A 19654-nucleotide genomic window follows, 5' to 3' on the forward strand; every position below is an offset into this window, starting at 1 on the left:
ACCATTCTGTAGTTCAAGATACACAGCCAGTAGAATGGCCTCCGGGGGAATTTCTTTGGGATGGATCAGTGAAGCAGCCTTACCCCAAAATAAGAGAAAAAAGGTTAATAACTCAACAGATAATTCAACAAGAAGGAAAATACCAGTTAACAGGATAGTTATAAGACAGGGCAATAAACAAACTAAGGTACTATTTTTGAAATATCAATACCTGCCATCAGGTCCATGTATGCAGAGAGGATGACAGATGATCTGCCTTGTAAGAATATTTCGCACCTCTACTCAGAGGCACCATCTGCTTTTTACATACATACATGACAAATATAAAGGAGTCATTCCTGAGCCAATCTGAAGGTTTTGTCTCTCTTTTCTTGGAGGGGTGATTTCCCAGATGAGCAATTCATTCAAAAATCTCCCTACGGTCACATGACCAGATCCTCCGTTATAAAGCTAATGAACCTATTCAGATGTGCACCAGCTAGGGATCTCTCTCTCTCTCTCTTCCCAACCTGCGGCAGTTTGAGAATGCAGTGAAATGTCATTGTCTCAGCCAATCAGAGTGCAGGAATACTATATAGTTAGTTACTTCCCTGTGCTCAGATTGGTTGCCAATGATTTGTACAGATGTTTATTTCTTAATAAATCATATAGTATTTGATTCCCCATACTCTGATCAGCTGACAGGCAGCATAAAAGGATTTCATGATCACAGTACAATTATTTCTCAAAACCGTGTGGTAAATATGCAGGTCTCCGATCAGTCACTCTAATCTCTGTGCTCCGACTGGCTCCTATACTCAGAAAGCTCACGCACAGCGTCATTCCTTTCAGTCAAAACAGAAAAATTCTCGAGATTAACATGCAAAGAAAAACAGCAAGGGTTGTCAAGCCTCTGAAAGGGCAAATGTTATTAAATATTTGACTCATTTCCCTCCTCTTCATCCTTCAACCTCAACTTCCTTCCCTCTACAGCTGAGCAAGCATCATTGTCGTATCTGTGTTAGTCTTGTTTACACTGGAAGAAAACAGCCCTTCTCCTAGTCAATTTTGAAACATGTAAACAAATATATTGCAACTATTCATACAAAAGCCTTATTTCCTTTCCTCATAGCTTAGCAAGAAGGAAGACATGAAGGATGAAAGAACGATGATGGGGGAGGAGAGGCTATGATTTTTTTTAAAAAAATCATTTCCCTTCCTGAAGTTACTTTGAATTTCATTTTAAAGTGTGAACAATTAAATATTTCCAGTACAACAAAGATGCTTCCCATTAACTCGCTAATCACTAATTAATAGACTCAGGGGCCTCCAAGTTTATTTGCTATAAACCCCTTAGCCTTACAGTTTGTTCAGCCCAAAATACAGCTATTACTTCACTAAGAAGTGAGCACACTGAAATTATATTAACTGAACCTGTACAAGTGTATTTGGTTTAATACCCCGCCCGCCCCAAACACATATACAAACATTCCTGAAAAGGACTGGGACCATATTTGTGAACACTAAAAATATGGGACAAGATGATTCTGTATAAAAAGCCCTGGTCCAAGCCAGTACAGTTAAAAGACTGAACGGTAATTTGCGTAACTTGGTACCAAAATGCTATTTCACCATTTAATTTGCCTTATTTCTCTCTGCAAGATATAAAATCCAGTGGTGTCCCTGCCCATTGTTTTTCTAGTTGGTTTCACTCAGTGTTGAACACCACCTATCCATCCATTTAAATATGCACAGTGAAGTCATTCTGTGTCCCCTCTCTTTCACACATGGTGATAGTTACATGTAGTACCCAGTGACATGGATCGGCTCTATTGAAAGGAAGGAAATGAACAGCTTTGAATAGCTTCAACTTCAGAGTAGTATCCTGTTGTGGACAGTGATTAAATTATGACAGCCTAAGTTATTCTGCAGAGAACCCTTTTTAGTTGTACAGAGCGGAGAGCTGCTATGCCAAGGGAAGAAAGGAAGAGGGAGTAAAAGCTAGAAAAACTAGAGGAAACTGAACGCCAAGGACAATCAACTCCCTCAGCCTCAGGAAACCCCTAACCTTTCAGCACAAGTATTTGCACATTTTTTGTAAGTACTCCACAAGTGAAATTCTTGTATTCAGGCAACAGAAATGGGATGTTTGTGTTTCGATTGTGATATGATGGATAACAGCTATAAAGCATCCTAACTTCCCACCAAGGCAGTTGAGCAGCTTTACAGTCTTAAAAGTAAACTAAAATCAAGTTTTAGCAGTCCAGTGTTTGGAATACCAAAACACCACAAAAGTTCTGCTTTTAAGGGCAATAACTATCACCGGTTTTAGGAACAATTAAGTGTCAGATTAATTTTAAGCCCACCTACCAACAGTTTAAGGCAAATATGAAGAAAAAGGCTAAAATTACAGGCTTAATTGACTGCTTCAGAGAGTTTGACGCCTTTGGCTTCCCTTTAGCCACCCCAATGTTTTTTAAAACAAAGAAGCTAAAAGGGATGTTGGCGTGATGGTTGACATAATTTGAGAACAACTTCATTAGAACTAATCCAGAACAGCTCTTATTTCCAGAAAAGCTCATTTAAAGTAGTTCTAGACCATTGTATCAATATTCATTTAGATAAAACACCCAAGAGAAATTCACCTAAGCAGACAAATGTCTTTGAAATCAGGTGAATATGTAAAGATGTAATTAAAATATTATTACTGAAAACATTTTTCAGGCTTATCTTCTGGTTGAAAACATATAGCAAGTTTCAACTGAGCAAGTTTCTGAAGGATAAAGGAGAAAGATGAGGGGGGAGGAAAGGTTATAATGTTTTCTTTAAAAAACATTTCCCTTCCTGAAGTTATTTTGAAGTTTCATTTTAAAGTGTGAACATAAATATTTCCAGCATAACGACGAAGATGGCTCCTATATAAGGGAACAGTACATAAAGCTGTCTTGAGGTTTGTTTTTTCACCTGGTGGAGACACTTGCGAGCTTTATCATATTCACTTCGCAAGCAGTAAGCACTGCCAAGGTTAAACAACATCATTGTTCGTGCAGAAGTGACTGAACTGGGATAACACTGGGGTGTCTGCTTGCCAGCTGAAAGAAAAAATAATCAAAATTATTTCACACTTTTGATTTCATTCCACACTGTGGCAAGACAAATGCCTGCATTACTTCTGGATTCTGGAGCTATTACTTACAAGATTCCATCACCTCATTTTCTCCTTTGTCTGACCCTGTAGAGACAAGAAAAGCCAAAATGTCCTGTGAGCCTTCTTAAGGCTTTAAAAGAAAACCCTATCGTTTTATGACAGCAGATTCAAGCTAGACTTTCTCTTCATGGACTGACTATGGTAAACCAGAAAAATCTATCAGCTTGTTAGAAATCGTGGACCATTTAGAAAGCTTTCAATTTTCATGTTAGGGTTTTGCTTATCTACAAACATCTTTTAAATCTGCAGTATAATGATGGGCAATAAAGTTTAAACTGCAAATGTGCCATTCAAATCAGAACTGCTTCTGAAGGCTGAACTGTATAGATGGGATCTAAAAGTAGCTGGTTTTGTTACATTCCCTACCCCACCCCCCAAAAGCGTTGGAAGTTTTAAGATATAGATTTAACCATCTCCCCTCTCATATCCCCACAGTGTATATACATGGTATTAAACTCTGAAAACAAGCATGGAGGGTGAAAAAGGGTGAAGTGTTAGCAGGTAAGAAGCCCAAGCATTAACTGTAATTACATATTTAATAACAAACTTCCAATAAATAATGTTTAGACAAACTGATGAGCAATACATTAGTTATTTTGAACTAAATTACAAATATACACAAGGTAAACCAAAAACTAAGGACTAAAGAACAGACCATCCACCTCACAAAAACTGCTGCAAACATATATATGTTGCAAATTACAGAAGGAAGGCAGCTGAAAGCACGACCGGTTCTAATCAAGTGTAGACTCATTAACCTTGATCCTGTTCGTTTGAAGAGATCCCCAGGGAAACATCAGTGACGTTCTCAGGGTTCAAGTGAGTAATGGCATCAGATATTCTGTCTAGAGAGATGAGAGCCTCTGCTGCATACAAATGGCCAAGAAACCTACAACAGCAAACATTCAGATACAAATTCCACTTGGACAAGTTTCATTACCATATTACTGTTTCAGAAGAGAAACTGGATGTATTTCTTTACCTGAGTGACAGTTTGCTGCACTGAAATTATTATGGAGATACTTTTATAAGTGAGTCATTTGACTTTTTGCCATTTTAGACTCCAATACTACAAACACTTGTGCATGTGAGTAGTCCCAGTGAAATCAGTCGTGCACAAAAGTTTGTGGGATCACGGCTACTCTCCAAAGTATCCAGTTGTCATTTAATAATAATAAATAAATAGCACTTATGTAGCACTTTACACTTTCAGATTGCTATACAAAAAACATCATTTAATTCTCACAACATCCTTGGGAGGTTGGGTATTTGTCTCTATTCCCATTTGGCAGATGGAGAAACTAAGGCTAAGTGATTTCATACCCAAAAGAAAAAACACCAACCTGCTACTAGAGTCTGTTACTAAAAACAAACAAAATTGCAGGCATAAATTTATATCCCAATGAGGGAATACAGGCTGTACATTCTTGCGCTGTCCTACGTGCCTGTACAGCACCTACCATAATGGGACACCCATTCCCAACTAGAAAAGGAGGACTTGTGGCACCTTAGAGACTAACAAAATTTATTTGAGCATAAGCTTTCGTGAGCTACAGCTCACACGAAAGCTTATGCTCAAATAAATTTGTTGGTCTTTAAGATGCCACAAGTCCTCCTTTTCTTTTTGCGGATACAGACTAACACGGCTGCTACTCTGAAACCATTCCCAGCTGGAGCTCCTGGGAGCTACTGTGATACAATTAACAACACAGAGATGTTTATGATGTTCTCCATTTTTAGCTTAGCACAGGTAATCTGCATTTTTTAAAATTAAATTAAAATGTTCTAATTAAGATTGCATATTAGATATTACCACAATATACAAATTTACAAGCAAATATTAAATTTAAAACAAAAGTTGAAAAAAAATGATATACATATGTATAAGACATCACAATATAGAATCCATCTCAAATTACAGCAAAATTGCTTTGTTTTGAGTTAATGATTAGCACGCACAAGGAATTTATTGACAACTTGTATTAAAAGGCAAAGCAATTATTATATAAACAACTATCCATAAACTGAAGTGTTTTAATCTGAAGCATATAATCTAAAAAGACAGAGTCACCGCAACAGACAGTCAGCTCCCTCCATGTAATTTACCCCATTCAGTAACATGAAGAAAACACGCATAATTAACACAGAGAACAGCTAATTCTGCAAGGCAAAGAATGTAAATGGCTGTCTTTTGCTCCCAAATATGACTCTGATCAGTTATTTCTCCATTTGGGGCATACCATCACAAAGCAGTTTGTGGCGGACTTTCAAATTTAAGAATATTTGGGTCATAAAAGGATTGCACAAAAGCTACAATGAAGTAACATTAGGCATGTAACAAAAACAAAATTAAGATCAGTTAATTTCTTGACATGGGTGGGTTTAGCATGTATATTGCCGGCAAAGTACTACAAACATGAATGGATTAACTCACTTCGTCATATGTATGTATGGCAACAGATTTGTGAACCCCACCATGAAATACCACTTATAGCCAGGGAGTGAAGGATAAGGGTTCAAGCTCACTTGTTTGTTTGTTTTTTTTTAAACAAAAAGCCTTCAGAATTGTATGACAATCAACATGACTGAGTCCAACAGGAATATTACACATGTGCAATCTCTTCTGTAAACGTAGCTGGATTTCTTTCAAAAGTATCTTGCTTATCTTCTGGAAGTTAAAAGCCCCTTTGAAGCTAATTTACACACTGAATACTCAAAGTAGCAGTCTTTGTGGAGAGCAAAAAGAAAAGGAGTACTTGTGGCACCTTAGAGATGAACCAATTTATTTGAGCATAAGCTTTCATGAGATACAGCTCACTTCACTGGATGAAGCTCACGAAAGCTTATGCTCAAATAAATTGGTTCGTCTCTAAGGTGCCACAAGTACTCCTTTTCTTTTTGCGAATACAGACTAACACGGCTGCTACTCTGAAATTTGTCTTTGTGGAAAGCAGTTACTGCCCATTCACAGCAGTTTAACATTAAATACATATACAAAGAAGTAACTAGCACTTCCATAGCACTTTTTACCGGTAGGGCTAAATAAACTTTACAGAAATAGTAAGCATTGTTATCCTCATTTTGCAGATGGAGACACTGAAGCACAGAATCTATGTCTCACAAAGTCAGTCAATGGCAGAGCCAGGAACAGAACCCAGGCCTAAAATATCTAGTCTGCTACTTTAGTCACTGGACCAAACTGCCTTTTCAAGATTAACAAGAAGCACCAAAAGTAGTTACAGAATCTGACCATTCCAATTATACAGATTTCATATATAAAAAGTTAGGCCCCATTCCTGCTGGTCAGTGATTATTTTGCCACAGACTTCAAGGGGAAAAGAGTCAGATCTAATATTTGCGTTCTTAGACTTAAAGGCAGCACTGGCAACAAGTTAAAAATGTTGACACTTCAACTCAGATTCTTCCAGATACCAGGGGCAAAAGAATGGTCAATCCAGACTTACTTAAGAGATCCTGACAGCTTTGGCTGCTGAAGAAGTTTATCTGCATGATTCAAAGCCATAAGGTTATCACCCAAAGCCAGAGCAACATAAGCACTGCAGGCAAGTATTGAACACCTGGAAGAGGAGAAGAAAAATAAAAATTCTGTACTTTCAAATCCAAATGTAATTGTCCAATTCTTGTATTAATAAATACATATAGAAAATTCTCAAAGACATGCTGGGTCCTTCTAAGCGGATTTGGGCAGAAAGAAGAGCTAAGATGTTGGGATAGCTGATTATTTGATATACATATAAGAAGGCCTGAATCCTTTTTTCCAATCACACCATTTCAGGCCTGACTTCTATATGGCATATATTACAACAAACGTAATCTGTAACATCGTGCAAGGGGTTGGCTTTCATAGTTTTAAACAGTCCAAGAGGGCCTGTTGGCTGTCAACAGTGATTTGCATGCCAAACTTCAAATCTGTGAAGAGGCTGAATGGCTGGAATAACCGTGTGTAAATTCAGGATTCCTATATAGCAACAGTACATGAACATTTAGCGGTCTATGAAAAGTCCTATTTTAATCTCCAGAAAATGTGAGCTTTTAAGAGCTAAGTTATACTGTTTTCTCAAAAGCAACTGTACGATAGTCCATGAACCTGCAACAGGAAACCTGTTAAAATGCTCTGCACATTTAGGCTCAAAATATTTTGTCTAGAAGTACTCACTGGATGGAATAAAATTTGTCCAGTAAAATCAAGTTCAAAATTCTCACTTTATCAACACTTTATAATATTCAGAAAATCCACACAAATTATACTTTGATTTTATTACTTGTGTTCTGGATTCTTTTAGCCTTGAACTTCAGTTGATATGTTCCCATTTTATGAAGCAAAAAAGTGATACTGCATCATGTAACTTGATAGGTAATCTCCTTGCATCACAGATTTATTGTAATAAGCCTTTTATTCAAAAATTAACAGCCACTTGGGTCTATCATATTGATACTTTATAGTATTTGTACTGTATGAATGTGACCATAAAACCTTAAAGTATTAAGAGTAACAGTTTGAAGTTTTCTACACTGATTCCACTATTTTAAAACTGATAACTCTGATTTTAAACACAAATTGCAGTGCTGTATCGGAAGAGTCTATGAGATAAAAGTGCCAGAGATATTTAACTACACAGTCTTTTAGATGTTACTTGTACAGTTTCATGCATTTCTAAAGCACAAGATTTCCTGAAATTCTTGTAATAAAATCTGAATCACACATTCCACATGTTCAAACAATAGTCCCACATTAGGATGTCAGCATTAGGTCAAGCTTTTATAGCTTGTAATTTTTTTCCTTCTCTACCCCTTAAACACAGCACTTTGGAATATTTTCCACTTCATAAGACACAGTTCAATGTAGGCTTGCTTTGTCTTCAGGGCATGAGCCTTCACCTTCCTTGCCTTGGAACTCCTTGCTGCAAGAACAGATTCTATCCTTCTGCAGGGAGGAAAAATGGATCCTCAGACAGGTCTCATGTTGGGAGTTGAGAGAAGAGTGCATTTGATTCTCCTGCCAGTAGGTGGGCTATTATAGCATCAATTTTCTGGCAACTGTCAAGCCTACTTTTGGTCCAGCAGTAAGTTATATCTTTATTCCTGTTTCCCAGGAGACCTGCTCTTTAATTATACACAAACACTGTAAGAAACTTCTCCACTGTTTTCCCCACCACCCTCTATTCCTCTTTATCATGCTTATTTGTCACATGAAATCTGAAGCCTCACAAAAGCTTTCAAGAAAGGGAGAAGGCTTCCACCTCAGCTCCCTAAAATATTCTTGAAAGGTTTCCAATAAATAAAAAAAATAGAATTCAGTATGAGAGACAGTCCTAACTGGCGTGTTTCTTCTGTCTCAAGGGAGCACTACTTTTAACAAGGAGAATGGTAAAAGTATTTAGCTGATAAAACTAATCTGTATAAAAAGGCCAAGCCTGTACTGACACAGGGTTGTTACAACATCTGTCCCAAGCAAAAAATTTGCTCTCTCCCTTCCACATCTTTCTATACATTCAATGAAAAAAACCCAAAAGAAAAAAAAAAAAAGAAACAAAAACGGACACTCATTCACCATCACAAGTTACCCTCCAGTGAAAATGCTGTCGATCTGGAAACCCCCTATATTCATTAGTATTTTAGGAAAGACACTGCACAGCAACAGGCAACTAGAGAAGAGCAAGACATTTATATCAAATTTTCTTGCTTGCAGTATTGTTCCTCTTACACTCGGATTCATTGTCAAAACCTGTTAAACCAAACAGTCAAGAGATCTGACAGTTAATCAGAGTGGAAAAATTGCATCACAAGGGAAAAGACAAACTAGTTTTTCCCCCCGGATGAGGATTCTGAGAAAACTCCACAGGCTGTCTTTAAGCACTGGAGAGTCCCAGCATTAGTCTGCTTCTCTGTTCCCTAAAGTTTCGTTTGCATTGGAAAAAAAGATGATTTTTTAAACTGCCAGATTATGTCAAACAACCTGTTATGCAGGACTTGACAATAAGATACGTCAGCCCGCATAGACTCAGGTTATTGAGCCTCAACCAGCTACTAGAATTAGTTTAATCCATGTAAAAAGGCTAACCAGGATAAATCCAGTCATTCAAAACTCATTAAAGGGGAGAACTACAATGACATACAGTGCAACTCTTTAAAGATATGAATTGATACCCAAATCAAATAGCAAACAATGGAATTTCCAGAATAATATGGAGAAAATCTGCAAACTGAAATAAATATAAAATACCAAATTAAACACAACATTGCCTATCTATACTCTAGTCACATTTCAATATGGCCAAATGCAAGGTCACATCTAGGAACACAGAATGCAAGGCCTACTTGCAGGATGGGGGAACTCTATTCTGGAAAGCAGTGATTCTAAGGTTTTCCACATTTAAATGCTACAGCGGTACAGCTGCGCTACTGTGTCTCTTCAGTGTAGACACTACCTACGCTGACAGGTGCGGTACTCTCGTAATCTACCTCCTCAACAGGCGGTAGCTATGTCGATGGAACAAGTTTAGGCTTCGTCTACACAGGGACTTAGGTCGATTTAACACCACCACTCAGGCGTGTAAGTTTTTCATACTCTTAACCAAGGCAGTTAAATCAACCTAATTTTCTAACGTAGACTAACCCTAACAGAGACTTGAGGGTCACAGTGGATAAATCAGCTGAACTTGAGCTCCTAGTGCAATGCAGTGGCCAGAAGGGCTAATGGAACCCTTGATCGTATGAAAGGGGAGTACTGAGCAGAAGTAAAGAGATTATAATACCTCTATATTTAGCCCTGGTGCAACTGCTACTACAATATTGTGTCCAGATCTGGTGGTCACGCTTCAAGAAGGACAGATAAACTAGAGAGGGGCAGAGAAGAGCCATGAGAAAGATTTAAGGATTGGAGAATAAGCCTTAACAGACTTAAAGAGCTCATAAAAACATAAGAATGGCCATACTGGGTCAGACCAATAGTCCATCTAAACCAATATCCTGTCTTCCAACAGTGGTCAGTGCCAGATACTTCAGCTCAATCTATTTAGCTTAACAAAAAGAGAAAGTTACAGGGTGACTTGATCACAGTCTACCTAGAGCCCTCTTTATCACATTTCTGTTCCCTTCAATCTAGAAGACAAAATATAACAAGATTCAATGGCTGGAAGCTGAAAACAGACAAATTCAGGCAAGAAATTAGATGCAAGTTTTTAAACAGAGAAGGTAACTAACCACTGACACAATTTACCTAGGCTTGTGGTAGATTATCCAAACACTGGAGATTTTAAAATCAAGGTCTGATGTTTTTCTATTACTTGTGTTATGCAGGAGATCAGACTATACGATAAAAATGGTCCCTTCTGGCCTTAAACTCAGATTAATCTAGGAATCCTTTGAAACACAGGCCTGAAAATTTCTACAATACTGCAAAAAGAAAAGGAGTACTTGTGGCACCTTAGAGACTAACCAATTTATTTGAGCATGAGCTTTCGTGAGCTGTAGCTCACGAAAGCTCATGCTCAAATAAATTGGTTAGTCTCTAAGGTGCCACAAGTACTCCTTTTCTTTTTGCGAATACAGACTAACACGGCTGTTCCTCTGAAACCTGTCATTTTACAATACTGCAGTGAATAGAGACAGTAGAAATAGTATTTTAACACTACAAGTCAGAATTAGAGAGAGAAAAGACAACACAGGATTATTCTCTACAGTATATCTTCTAGTGCTTTGTCCAGTAACTGTGTTTCTACTTGTCATAGTTTCTCCCCTTTATTCATTCACCTATAGCTACATTGTTTTCCCTCCCAATCTGTAACACTTTTAGCACCACACATGTCCACAGCCAGCCATCAGAGGAGCAATAAAACTTCTGAAGGGCTTTCCTAAAGCAGAAAATTCACTATTATTTGAGACCATGATTTAGTGATCTATCAATATAAAAGATTAGTAAAATAAGAGATTTTTTAGCTGTACTAGGCCTAAAAAGAGGAAGACTAGGTAAATAAAGTATGTTTGTCCATCAAAAGAGGCACCAACAATTCTCTTGATCCCTACAATAGTTTTTACAGCACTTTCACTTGTAATCTGTGGCCCAGAGAGGATACATCAGGTTCAGTGAAGCCTAACAGAATCGGGTTGTTCTAGCATATTAAAACATTGTAAGGAATTCTACTGGGCAGTAGAAAGGTAAAGGGATTGACTTCCTATTCAAAGTATGCTAAGTATGCAGAAGCTAGGAGGCTGAAGAAACTATTACAACAGAAGAACTCATAGAAAAACCAGAAGTCGAAACTCAGTTTCTTCTTCCCTACATGGTATGTGGGTGTGGGTAAGGGTTTTTACATGTTACCCAAAAAAAAAAAAAACCCAAACCTTCTGCTTAGTTACTTTGTGCAATTGCCAAATAACTGGAATGTAAAAGACTCAGACAACTACCAAGTTCAGTATGTATGGTAAATTACATATTAACTCTAACTGTCCGCACAAATCCCTCTAAAATGACACAAGATTTTTTGTTTTGTTTTAAAACTATGATGATATAAGCAATTATGTACAAAACACATTCAAAGCTATTTAAAAGCACATTCAAGAATTGGGAAAGATGAAGTTTTCGAGTCCAACTAGCTGACATCATGGTAAATCTAAAGATATACAACTTTTTTCCCCCCTTAGAGAAAATCTTTGCTGGCTCTTGGAATTTTCTATTAATTTTAACTGACCAACAAGATAAGAGTTTTAATCTTTTTAGTTTTTCTTTTAACAGCTCCTCTTCCAGCAAAACTGAAGGCAGTTAGTTAACATTTGATTCTGTACAGAATGGAGTTTTACACAGCCACATGCAAAAGCCCAGAAATTGTTTATATTGACTCACGCCCTAAGGATACCAAGTCCCACGGTTTTAACTATTAGTTAAAGCAAATATGACAAGAACTAAATCAATGTTTTTCTTCTCTTTTCCTTTTCTGATATGATGTTCCTTACCAGAAGCAGTGAAATAATTCTTGTACTGACAAGCTTTTCCTGACATGCTGTCAGGTTACATCAATAGATAACAATGGTTGATTGTGAAAGAAAGGATTACATACATTCATTTTCTTACAACATGACACCATGTAATAATTTTGACATATAATAGTCATATTTTACACAACAGACAAAAGAGCCATACTATTTGTTTATTTTTTAACCCAATACCTTCCATCTCAAGTATTATATTCCTCTACTGTTTAAAAACAAATCAAAATATCAGTAACGACTCCTCACTCATTCAAACGAAAATTTTCTTTAATTGACTAAAGCTAGATTTTCTGCACATAACTGGAGCAAAGCAAATGTTAAGCTTGATATTATGACAACAGGTAAGCCAGAAGTTAGCCTAGAAGACAGTGTATACCTCATAACTTAAGTAAGAAATTACTGTATGCTTTAACAGAAAATAAAAATACAGTTAGAGCAGATACCTTTTGTTTTTATAGAAATTCCTGTTCATAAACATGTACTAACAGAGAGAAGAAACTCAAGTACTGCATTCATTACCCCATTTTAAAAAAAATCCCTAAAACTTTCATCTGCTGGAAACTACTTACAACGTTAGCAGGTGTTGGTTGATCCTGCTGGGAAAAAAATATGTGGGTTCCATGTGGCTTGTTACCCTATCTGGATATCTGGGAGACAGAATGGGTCTGTAGAAAGAGCACCTAGACTGTGTGCCAAGTAGTCTTAAGAAAGACAAAGTTCCTCAGTTACTGCACAGGGTGAGTTTCTTCGAGATTTTGGTCTCTGTGGGTGCTCTACTTTAGGTGAATCTGCGCACCTGTGTCTGTAATTGGAGATTTTTAATAGCAGTGCCTGGTTGGGTTGCACATGCACAGTCCCCATCTCCTGCTGCCTCTGCGGGTTACATAGCGCTTTGTGACCAACCTCCCCTCAGTTCCCTCTCTACCGCAGTCTCTAGGGTGAAAAAAAATCAACTCCAAAGTAGTGGGGAGGAGAGAGGGTAGGAGAGCACACACAGGGACAACTAATCTCAAAGAACCTCAGTTGCTGCACAGGGGGAAGTAGCCTTTTCCTCTTCTTTGAGGAGTGTCCCTGTGGGTGCTCCACTTTAGGTGACTGTAGAGAAATGGCCTTTGGTGGAAGGGAGGGTCTTTGGAGTTGCAGTCTTAGCGGATGATAAAACCATACGTCTGAATAGAGAGTCTGATGATGAGTGCTGCTCTGTGGCATAGTGCTGTGTGAACGTATGGGCTGATGCCCAGGTTGCTGCTTTACAGATGTCCATAATGGGCATATTGTTGAGGAAAGCTATCAAAGCACAGAGTGCTCAAGTGGAGCATGTGCAGGTCCCCAGCGGGGTTGTAGCTGTTGGTGATAACAAAGGTCTATGCAGTTTGAGAGCCTTTTAAATAGCCTCTGTTTAGATATGGTGTTTCCCTTAGATTGTTCAGTGATGAAGAAATAACTTTGGTGATTTTCTGAAAGTCTTTGTCCTCTCAGTATAAAATGTTAGCGCTCTTTGGACATCTAGAGCATGCAGTGTTGCTTCTCGTTTATTCCTGTGAGGTTTTGGGAAGAATGATGGGAGATAAACCTGTTAGAGCTGCGGGTCAGCCTATTCATGTCTAATGTGGATTCCAATGGGGACCAGAGGCCGTGCATTGTGTGGTTGTGCAGGTGTGCCTCCCAACCTAGCAGAGAAGCATCAGTTGGGAGTATCATCAATGGAAGGCTCTGTGCAAAGAGAATTCCTGCACAAACATTGTTTGGTTGCGTCCACTAATGTAAAGTTTGTTGTTTTTTTTTTTTACTTTGGTTGGCATTATAAAACATTTGTTAATGCTGTGTCTGTGTGGAATATATACTGTCCTGAGCCAGCCTTGCAGGCATCATATGTGCAGTCTGGCATATTTGACACAAATGTCATTGCTGACATGTGGCCTAACAGTTGGAGGCAGGTCCTGGCCGATGTCTGTGGACTGGCTTGCGTTGTGGTGATTAGATTTACTCAAGTGCTAAACCTCTGTCAGGGCAGTGAGGCTGTAGCCTCCAGAGAGTCGAGGTAGGCCCCAATGAACTCCAGTTTCTGCACAGGTGTGTGTTGATTTTTGTTCATTTATTTGTAGGCCTAGATGTGTGAAGAGAGCTACTGTCTTGAGTAGGTTCTAGTAGCTGCGTGGATAGGTGAAGAGTAGATTTCCCCTTCACCCTCACCGTCTTCATTGCTAGATAAAGAAGGAGTTGATCTGGGGATGTGGTAAGTTGGCTTAGTACCGAGTGTCCTGGAGTGAAGTCGGTACTGAGGAGTGGAGATTCCGGTGCTGAGGAGACTAGAAGATCTTTGTGGCAGAGAAACTGCTGCGGTATCGAGAGCACCAGTACCGAGGGTGTTGTCAGCAGTACCGGTGCCTTTGCTGCAGTTGATGGTGCCAGGGGTCATACGCGATGTGCTATAGAGGCAGCAGGTAGCGCCACAGTGCTGCATGTTTGAGCTGCTCCAGCAGTACTGAGGGAGGGACTGTAGGTCTTCCTGTCGTGCCTTTTTCCAAGCCAGCCCATTTAGGGTCTTTTGCTCGCATAGTACCCATGATACCGAATGATCCCACTAACTCAGAGGTGGAAGGTCTTGGTGTGGTCGGTACCAATGGGTAAGGCTATGATTTTTGTCTTGGATATTTGTAGTAAAAGTCAGGGACAGGTCACTGGCACTAAACAAACAAAACAAAACAAAAAAAATCACAGAAGCCGTGACCGGTCCCTGACTTTTACTAAAAACATCCCTCACAAAATGGGGAGGGAGGAGGGTCCAGCACCCTGCCCCACCCTGCAGCAACTGGCAGCTGCAGGGACCCCATTGCTCAGTGGTTGGGAGGGGTACCTGCATGGCTGGAGCTGGGTGTGTGTGTCCCGCTACCGTCCTGTGGGGCTGCAGCTGGAGGGGGATCCCCCGCCACCTGCAGCGGCCGGGAAGCAGGGAGGGGCCTCTGCCAGCAGCAGAGTCTGGAGAGCTGCAGCTGACCCCCTACCTTCTGAGCAGCTCCGGGGTCAGTTGCTGGGCAGCTGCGGGAGGATCCCCCACCACCCACAGAGGCTGGGCTGCTGCGGGGTCCCCAATGTCACTGAGGTCACTGGAAGTCATGGATTCCGTGGCTTCCGCGACCTCTGTGACATCATCTTAGCCTTAGCAATGGGGTCTGCCAAGTCAGGGAATTCCACATTTTGGCTGATTCCCAAGGAAGGGAGGTAAGAGCCTGCTTCTGTGATCCTTCCACTGAGAGGGTGAAGGGGAATCTCTGTCAGATGCCACTGTGGGAAACTGTTGCACAGGAGGGGCCTGTGATCCCAGATCGGATGCGGGGCACAAAGACTTCTCCACCATGAGAAGTTTTAGCTGTATGTCTCCCGCCCTCCTGGCACAGACTTTCAAGCTGTGGCAGTGGGAGCACTTTTGAGGTATGTCTGTCTCACTGAGGCAGCGGACACACTGAGTGTCCATCACACACCATGACTGAGGAGCAGCAAGTGAGGTAATGTTTAAAACCCGGGGAGCCGGGCATGCCCCTCACAGTAGGGTTTCTCCTGTGAAGAAGGTAGCTATACTACACTAAGGGGTAACTGAAACTTAAATGCCTAAGTGAAAACAAAGGTTTTTTATTTTTTCTTAAAAAACAAAAAACAAAAACAAGGAAGAGTAATTAAACTATTGATTAACTAACTAGCATTCTAAAGTTAAAACTAGAGAAAGACAAAGTACAGAGGCACTTCTAAGTGCTCCATCTCAAGCCGAAGGCAGTAGAAAAGGCACTGAGGGGGGGTCGGTCGCACAGCACTATGTAACCGCCATAGGTGGCATGAGACAAGGACAGCGCATATGCGAACCACCCACGCTCTGCTACTAGAAACCTCTGATTACAAGCGCTGGGGCACAGATTCACCTAAAGTGGAGCTTGCACAGGGACACTCCTTGAAGAAGCACCTTGTGAACATAAAAGGCTAGAGCTGAGATTTGATTTTGGTTAAGAACACCAAACTCCAATAAGGGGTTGAATCTGACTCTACATAATGCGCAGACTGTTTTAGAACAGACTAGAAATAACACCTGTTCCTTTTGCCATCACTGTCCCCAAAAGAACCAGTTATACAAGGAACTGCATTTAATAATTCTGGGGGAATTGTGCACCAAAAAATTAAAAATTCTGCACACAATATTTTAAAATTCTGAAAAATTCTGCATATTTTATTATCAAAATATCACAATATAATCACTCTAGTTTCAATTATTTTGGTAATTTATCTCAAAACATCTGTCAACAAGTATGTCAACAATATAGACAACAGCAAAAAAGATTCCCCAGGAAGAGAGAGTTAAAGAAGCCCTTACAACCCAGTTCCAGTTGGGGAGTACTGAAGGTGGCTGCATGGGGCCCCCAGAGCCCGGACACCTGCTCCCTCCCGCCCAGAGTGCAGACACCCACACCCCTCTTCCCCCAGAGCACACTGTGTGTGCCGCCAGAGCCCAGTCACCTGCACCGCCTCCCCTCAGGGCCAAGCCGTGGGCACTGCCCAGCCCAGCCATAGGGCAACCCCTTCCCCCTAGAGCCCAGCCAGAGGGAACCCCCCCAACCCAGACACCTGCCCCATGCACCAGAGCTCAGACACCCGCACCCCTCTTCCCCCAGAGTCCAGCCACAAGGCATCCCCAGAGCCAAGACACCCACACCCCCTCTCCCCCCAGAGCCCAGCCATGAGCATCCCCAAGCCCAGACACCCGCACCCCTTCTCCCCACAGAGCCCATCTGTTTAATTTGTCCAATTTACTTCTATGCCAGAGTGGTGATTTCTAGTTTTGGAAGGCTGAAATGTCAAACCGTTTCTTTGCACATCTTTACTGGACTGATAAAGTATAAACCACTGTTTGCTTGTGCATGGACCAGAGATCAGGGCTTCTGTATTAAAAGGGAGCACAACAAATACAAGCAGAACTATTAAGCTCTTATTCTGGGCTTCCAGTTTCTATTAAAAAAAAATCCCACACACAAACCCAAAACACACCATCACCGTCTTCTGATGATTTTCACATTCCACTTTACCAAATGGTAGCACTTAAAGGACAAGTAGCAGCATATAGACAGAAAGCAAAATTACAGCACTACATCCACTTGAGGAATTCAGTTCAACAAAGCATTGGATTTTAAGGTCACATGCATTTCAGTTTTTAATGCAGCCAGATTCCACTGGCTGGTACTGCTCCAATCCAGTTCTGAGGTAATGGGCAGGGATGACCAAGGAATGGAGATGTAATGGTTCCAGATTGGTAGAAGTGGCTTTTTTCTGGAACCTTCCAGCCTGATGTTTTAATACACTAGAACATGGTATTAGTTGACCTGGGGTTTCCACCAATGGCTTGGTTTTGCCACACATAGCAGATGTGTGCACTTCAGATTTTTTTTTTTGCACTTAGCATAAGGTCATATGTGGTACAGCCTGAGATTTCAGTAACTTGTGCAGAACTAAAGTGAAGTGATTGGAGGAATTTGAGGTGAAAAACTGTACTTTTTAAAAGGTCAAAAACAACATGGGACAAAGATAATATGAAACTGAGTTTGAAAAAATTATGTACAGTCAAAGGCTAAGTATGATTAAATTAATAAAGCTTTAACATGCATACTTGCTTACTATCTCATATACATCCCAAAATGTGAAGTCATGATTTTTAAAAATAAAATTATAGAATCCATGACAAACAATCATACTTAGTTTGGTCTGCCAATTTGCCACATTCTATACTCACCCATGTAAAAAGAAAACCACCAGCAGCTGCCACTACCTACTATTCGCTTAACATTCAACGTATAAGCACCTATCACCTTGATGTCCAAGCACCATAGGTCTGAAGAATTTGCTAATGGAAAACTAGTCAGTTACTTGTAGCCCTGGAACATGAAGACATGCTAGGGTGTAAGCTTTAAAATCAACCACTTGAGCAATGTTAAAGGCATTCCCTTGTATTGGCCAGACTTTTAAAACGTACTAGTTAGCCCGATTTAGATAACACATGCTCAAATCACATCTTTAAATCCTAGTCTAGACAAGTCTTTAGAAAACTTGCTTTGATTATACTTATATACGAAAAAAGCTCTAAATTTGCATTAAGATTACTTTAATAGCTTTTAGTTGTCTTAACATCCTTCAGTGGAATATGCTAGTTTCTTAAAACCGATATGGTGGCTATCACATGTGGTTCAAAACCTCAGTTCACTACCCTGTCACCTTTGTTAGGAGAGTCGTGATGTGGAAGCGTGATATGCACTAACATTACTTTGATTTTCGATCTGTCCAAGAAAGATGGGATATTATAGGCTGGCATGAAAGCTAGCCTTACGAGTGCTCTAGAAGGAAAAGGCAACATAATGAAATCTCAATCATTTCCATTAATGGCAGCAGGAATCACAGATTCTTGACTGGAAAAAAAAGCATGCTCACTTTACATGTAGTAAAAGGGACATTAGATTTGTGTACAAACCTCAAAGCTACAGTTTTTTTACCTGTACCCTGCTCTTTATTGAGTTTTACTCTTTTAATTAAAAATGTAGCCTTAAGGAAGGAAAGTGCCTTCCTCTTAGATAAATATTAATCTAATTTCCTTGTAATCTGCTGATAGTTCATTCCATGCCTAGCAGCTGTGATGTAGTTTTTGGGTTCAATGTGACTTTTTTAAAAACACTTTTAAACTACAGTCTGACATTCTGCTTGTTTTTGTCAGTTTCAAGTTCCCAAGCAATAGAAGTATTTACCTTAAATTTTCTAATTCCTGTTTTCTCAGAGGTGAAGAAGGTGGAGCTGGAATGAATTTATCTCCTTCATGACTTTTACTGCTGAAATGAAGACAGCCTGTTAATTGCGAGCAGTGACCTTCAAGCCTTTAACAAAAAAAAGGAATGTAAATGCAATAACGACGGACACTAATCCCCCTCATCCCCCCCGCCTTTTTTTTTTTTTTTTTTTTTTTTTAAAAAACAACAGCAAGAATCCTACATGTTGAAATGGAAAAAGCTGGACAAAGAAGCAAAAGTGAGGGCTGGCAATACTTCAAGCACTGGTATCATTAACAATTCCAATTTTGGGGGGAGGCAGTGACAACCTTTTACCAACAAAAGAAAAAAAAAACACCAACACTACCTTATGCAGCTTTAAGCTATTTTTAGAATTCTATAGGAGAAACGACTAAATCTGGTAGATGCAGATTATGTTGGGTTTGTATTAAAAGGAAGGAAGCTATCTCTAACTTAGGGGAAGGACAGGAAGAGGCCCAGTACAATTTGAAATTTTTAGCAATGTATGGTCCAATTAGAGGAATTCTTTATCATATATATATATATATACACACACACACACACACACACACACACCCCCCAACCACACCAAGAATCCACTTATTTTTCAGTTAGTAATATTCTTATGTGAAACCTGAAATATACA

At 39.7% G+C, this 19654-nt stretch overlaps 1 protein-coding gene across 3 annotated transcripts in view; it reads right to left on the reverse strand.

The window, feature by feature from the left end:
• Positions 1-19654, reverse strand: part of CNOT10 (CCR4-NOT transcription complex subunit 10) — a 63373-nt gene that overhangs the window by 12176 nt on the left and 31543 nt on the right. Inside the window, exons 13-18 of one of the 3 annotated variants that reach the window (XM_048838667.2) lie at positions 18970-19095; positions 6652-6765; positions 3946-4076; positions 3176-3211; positions 2944-3071; positions 3-78 (exon numbers count right to left, since the gene is read on the reverse strand). In XM_048838667.2, the coding sequence (XP_048694624.1) occupies positions 3-78; positions 2944-3071; positions 3176-3211; positions 3946-4076; positions 6652-6765; positions 18970-19095 (611 nt within the window). The remainder of the gene's footprint in view (positions 1-2; positions 79-2943; positions 3072-3175; positions 3212-3945; positions 4077-6651; positions 6766-18969; positions 19096-19654) is intronic. The other 2 variants (XM_048838669.2, XM_048838668.2) reach the window with 2 other exon arrangements.

The sequence above is a fragment of the Caretta caretta genome, chromosome 2 (assembly GCF_965140235.1).
Source record: "Caretta caretta isolate rCarCar2 chromosome 2, rCarCar1.hap1, whole genome shotgun sequence".
NCBI lineage: Eukaryota > Metazoa > Chordata > Testudines > Cheloniidae > Caretta > Caretta caretta.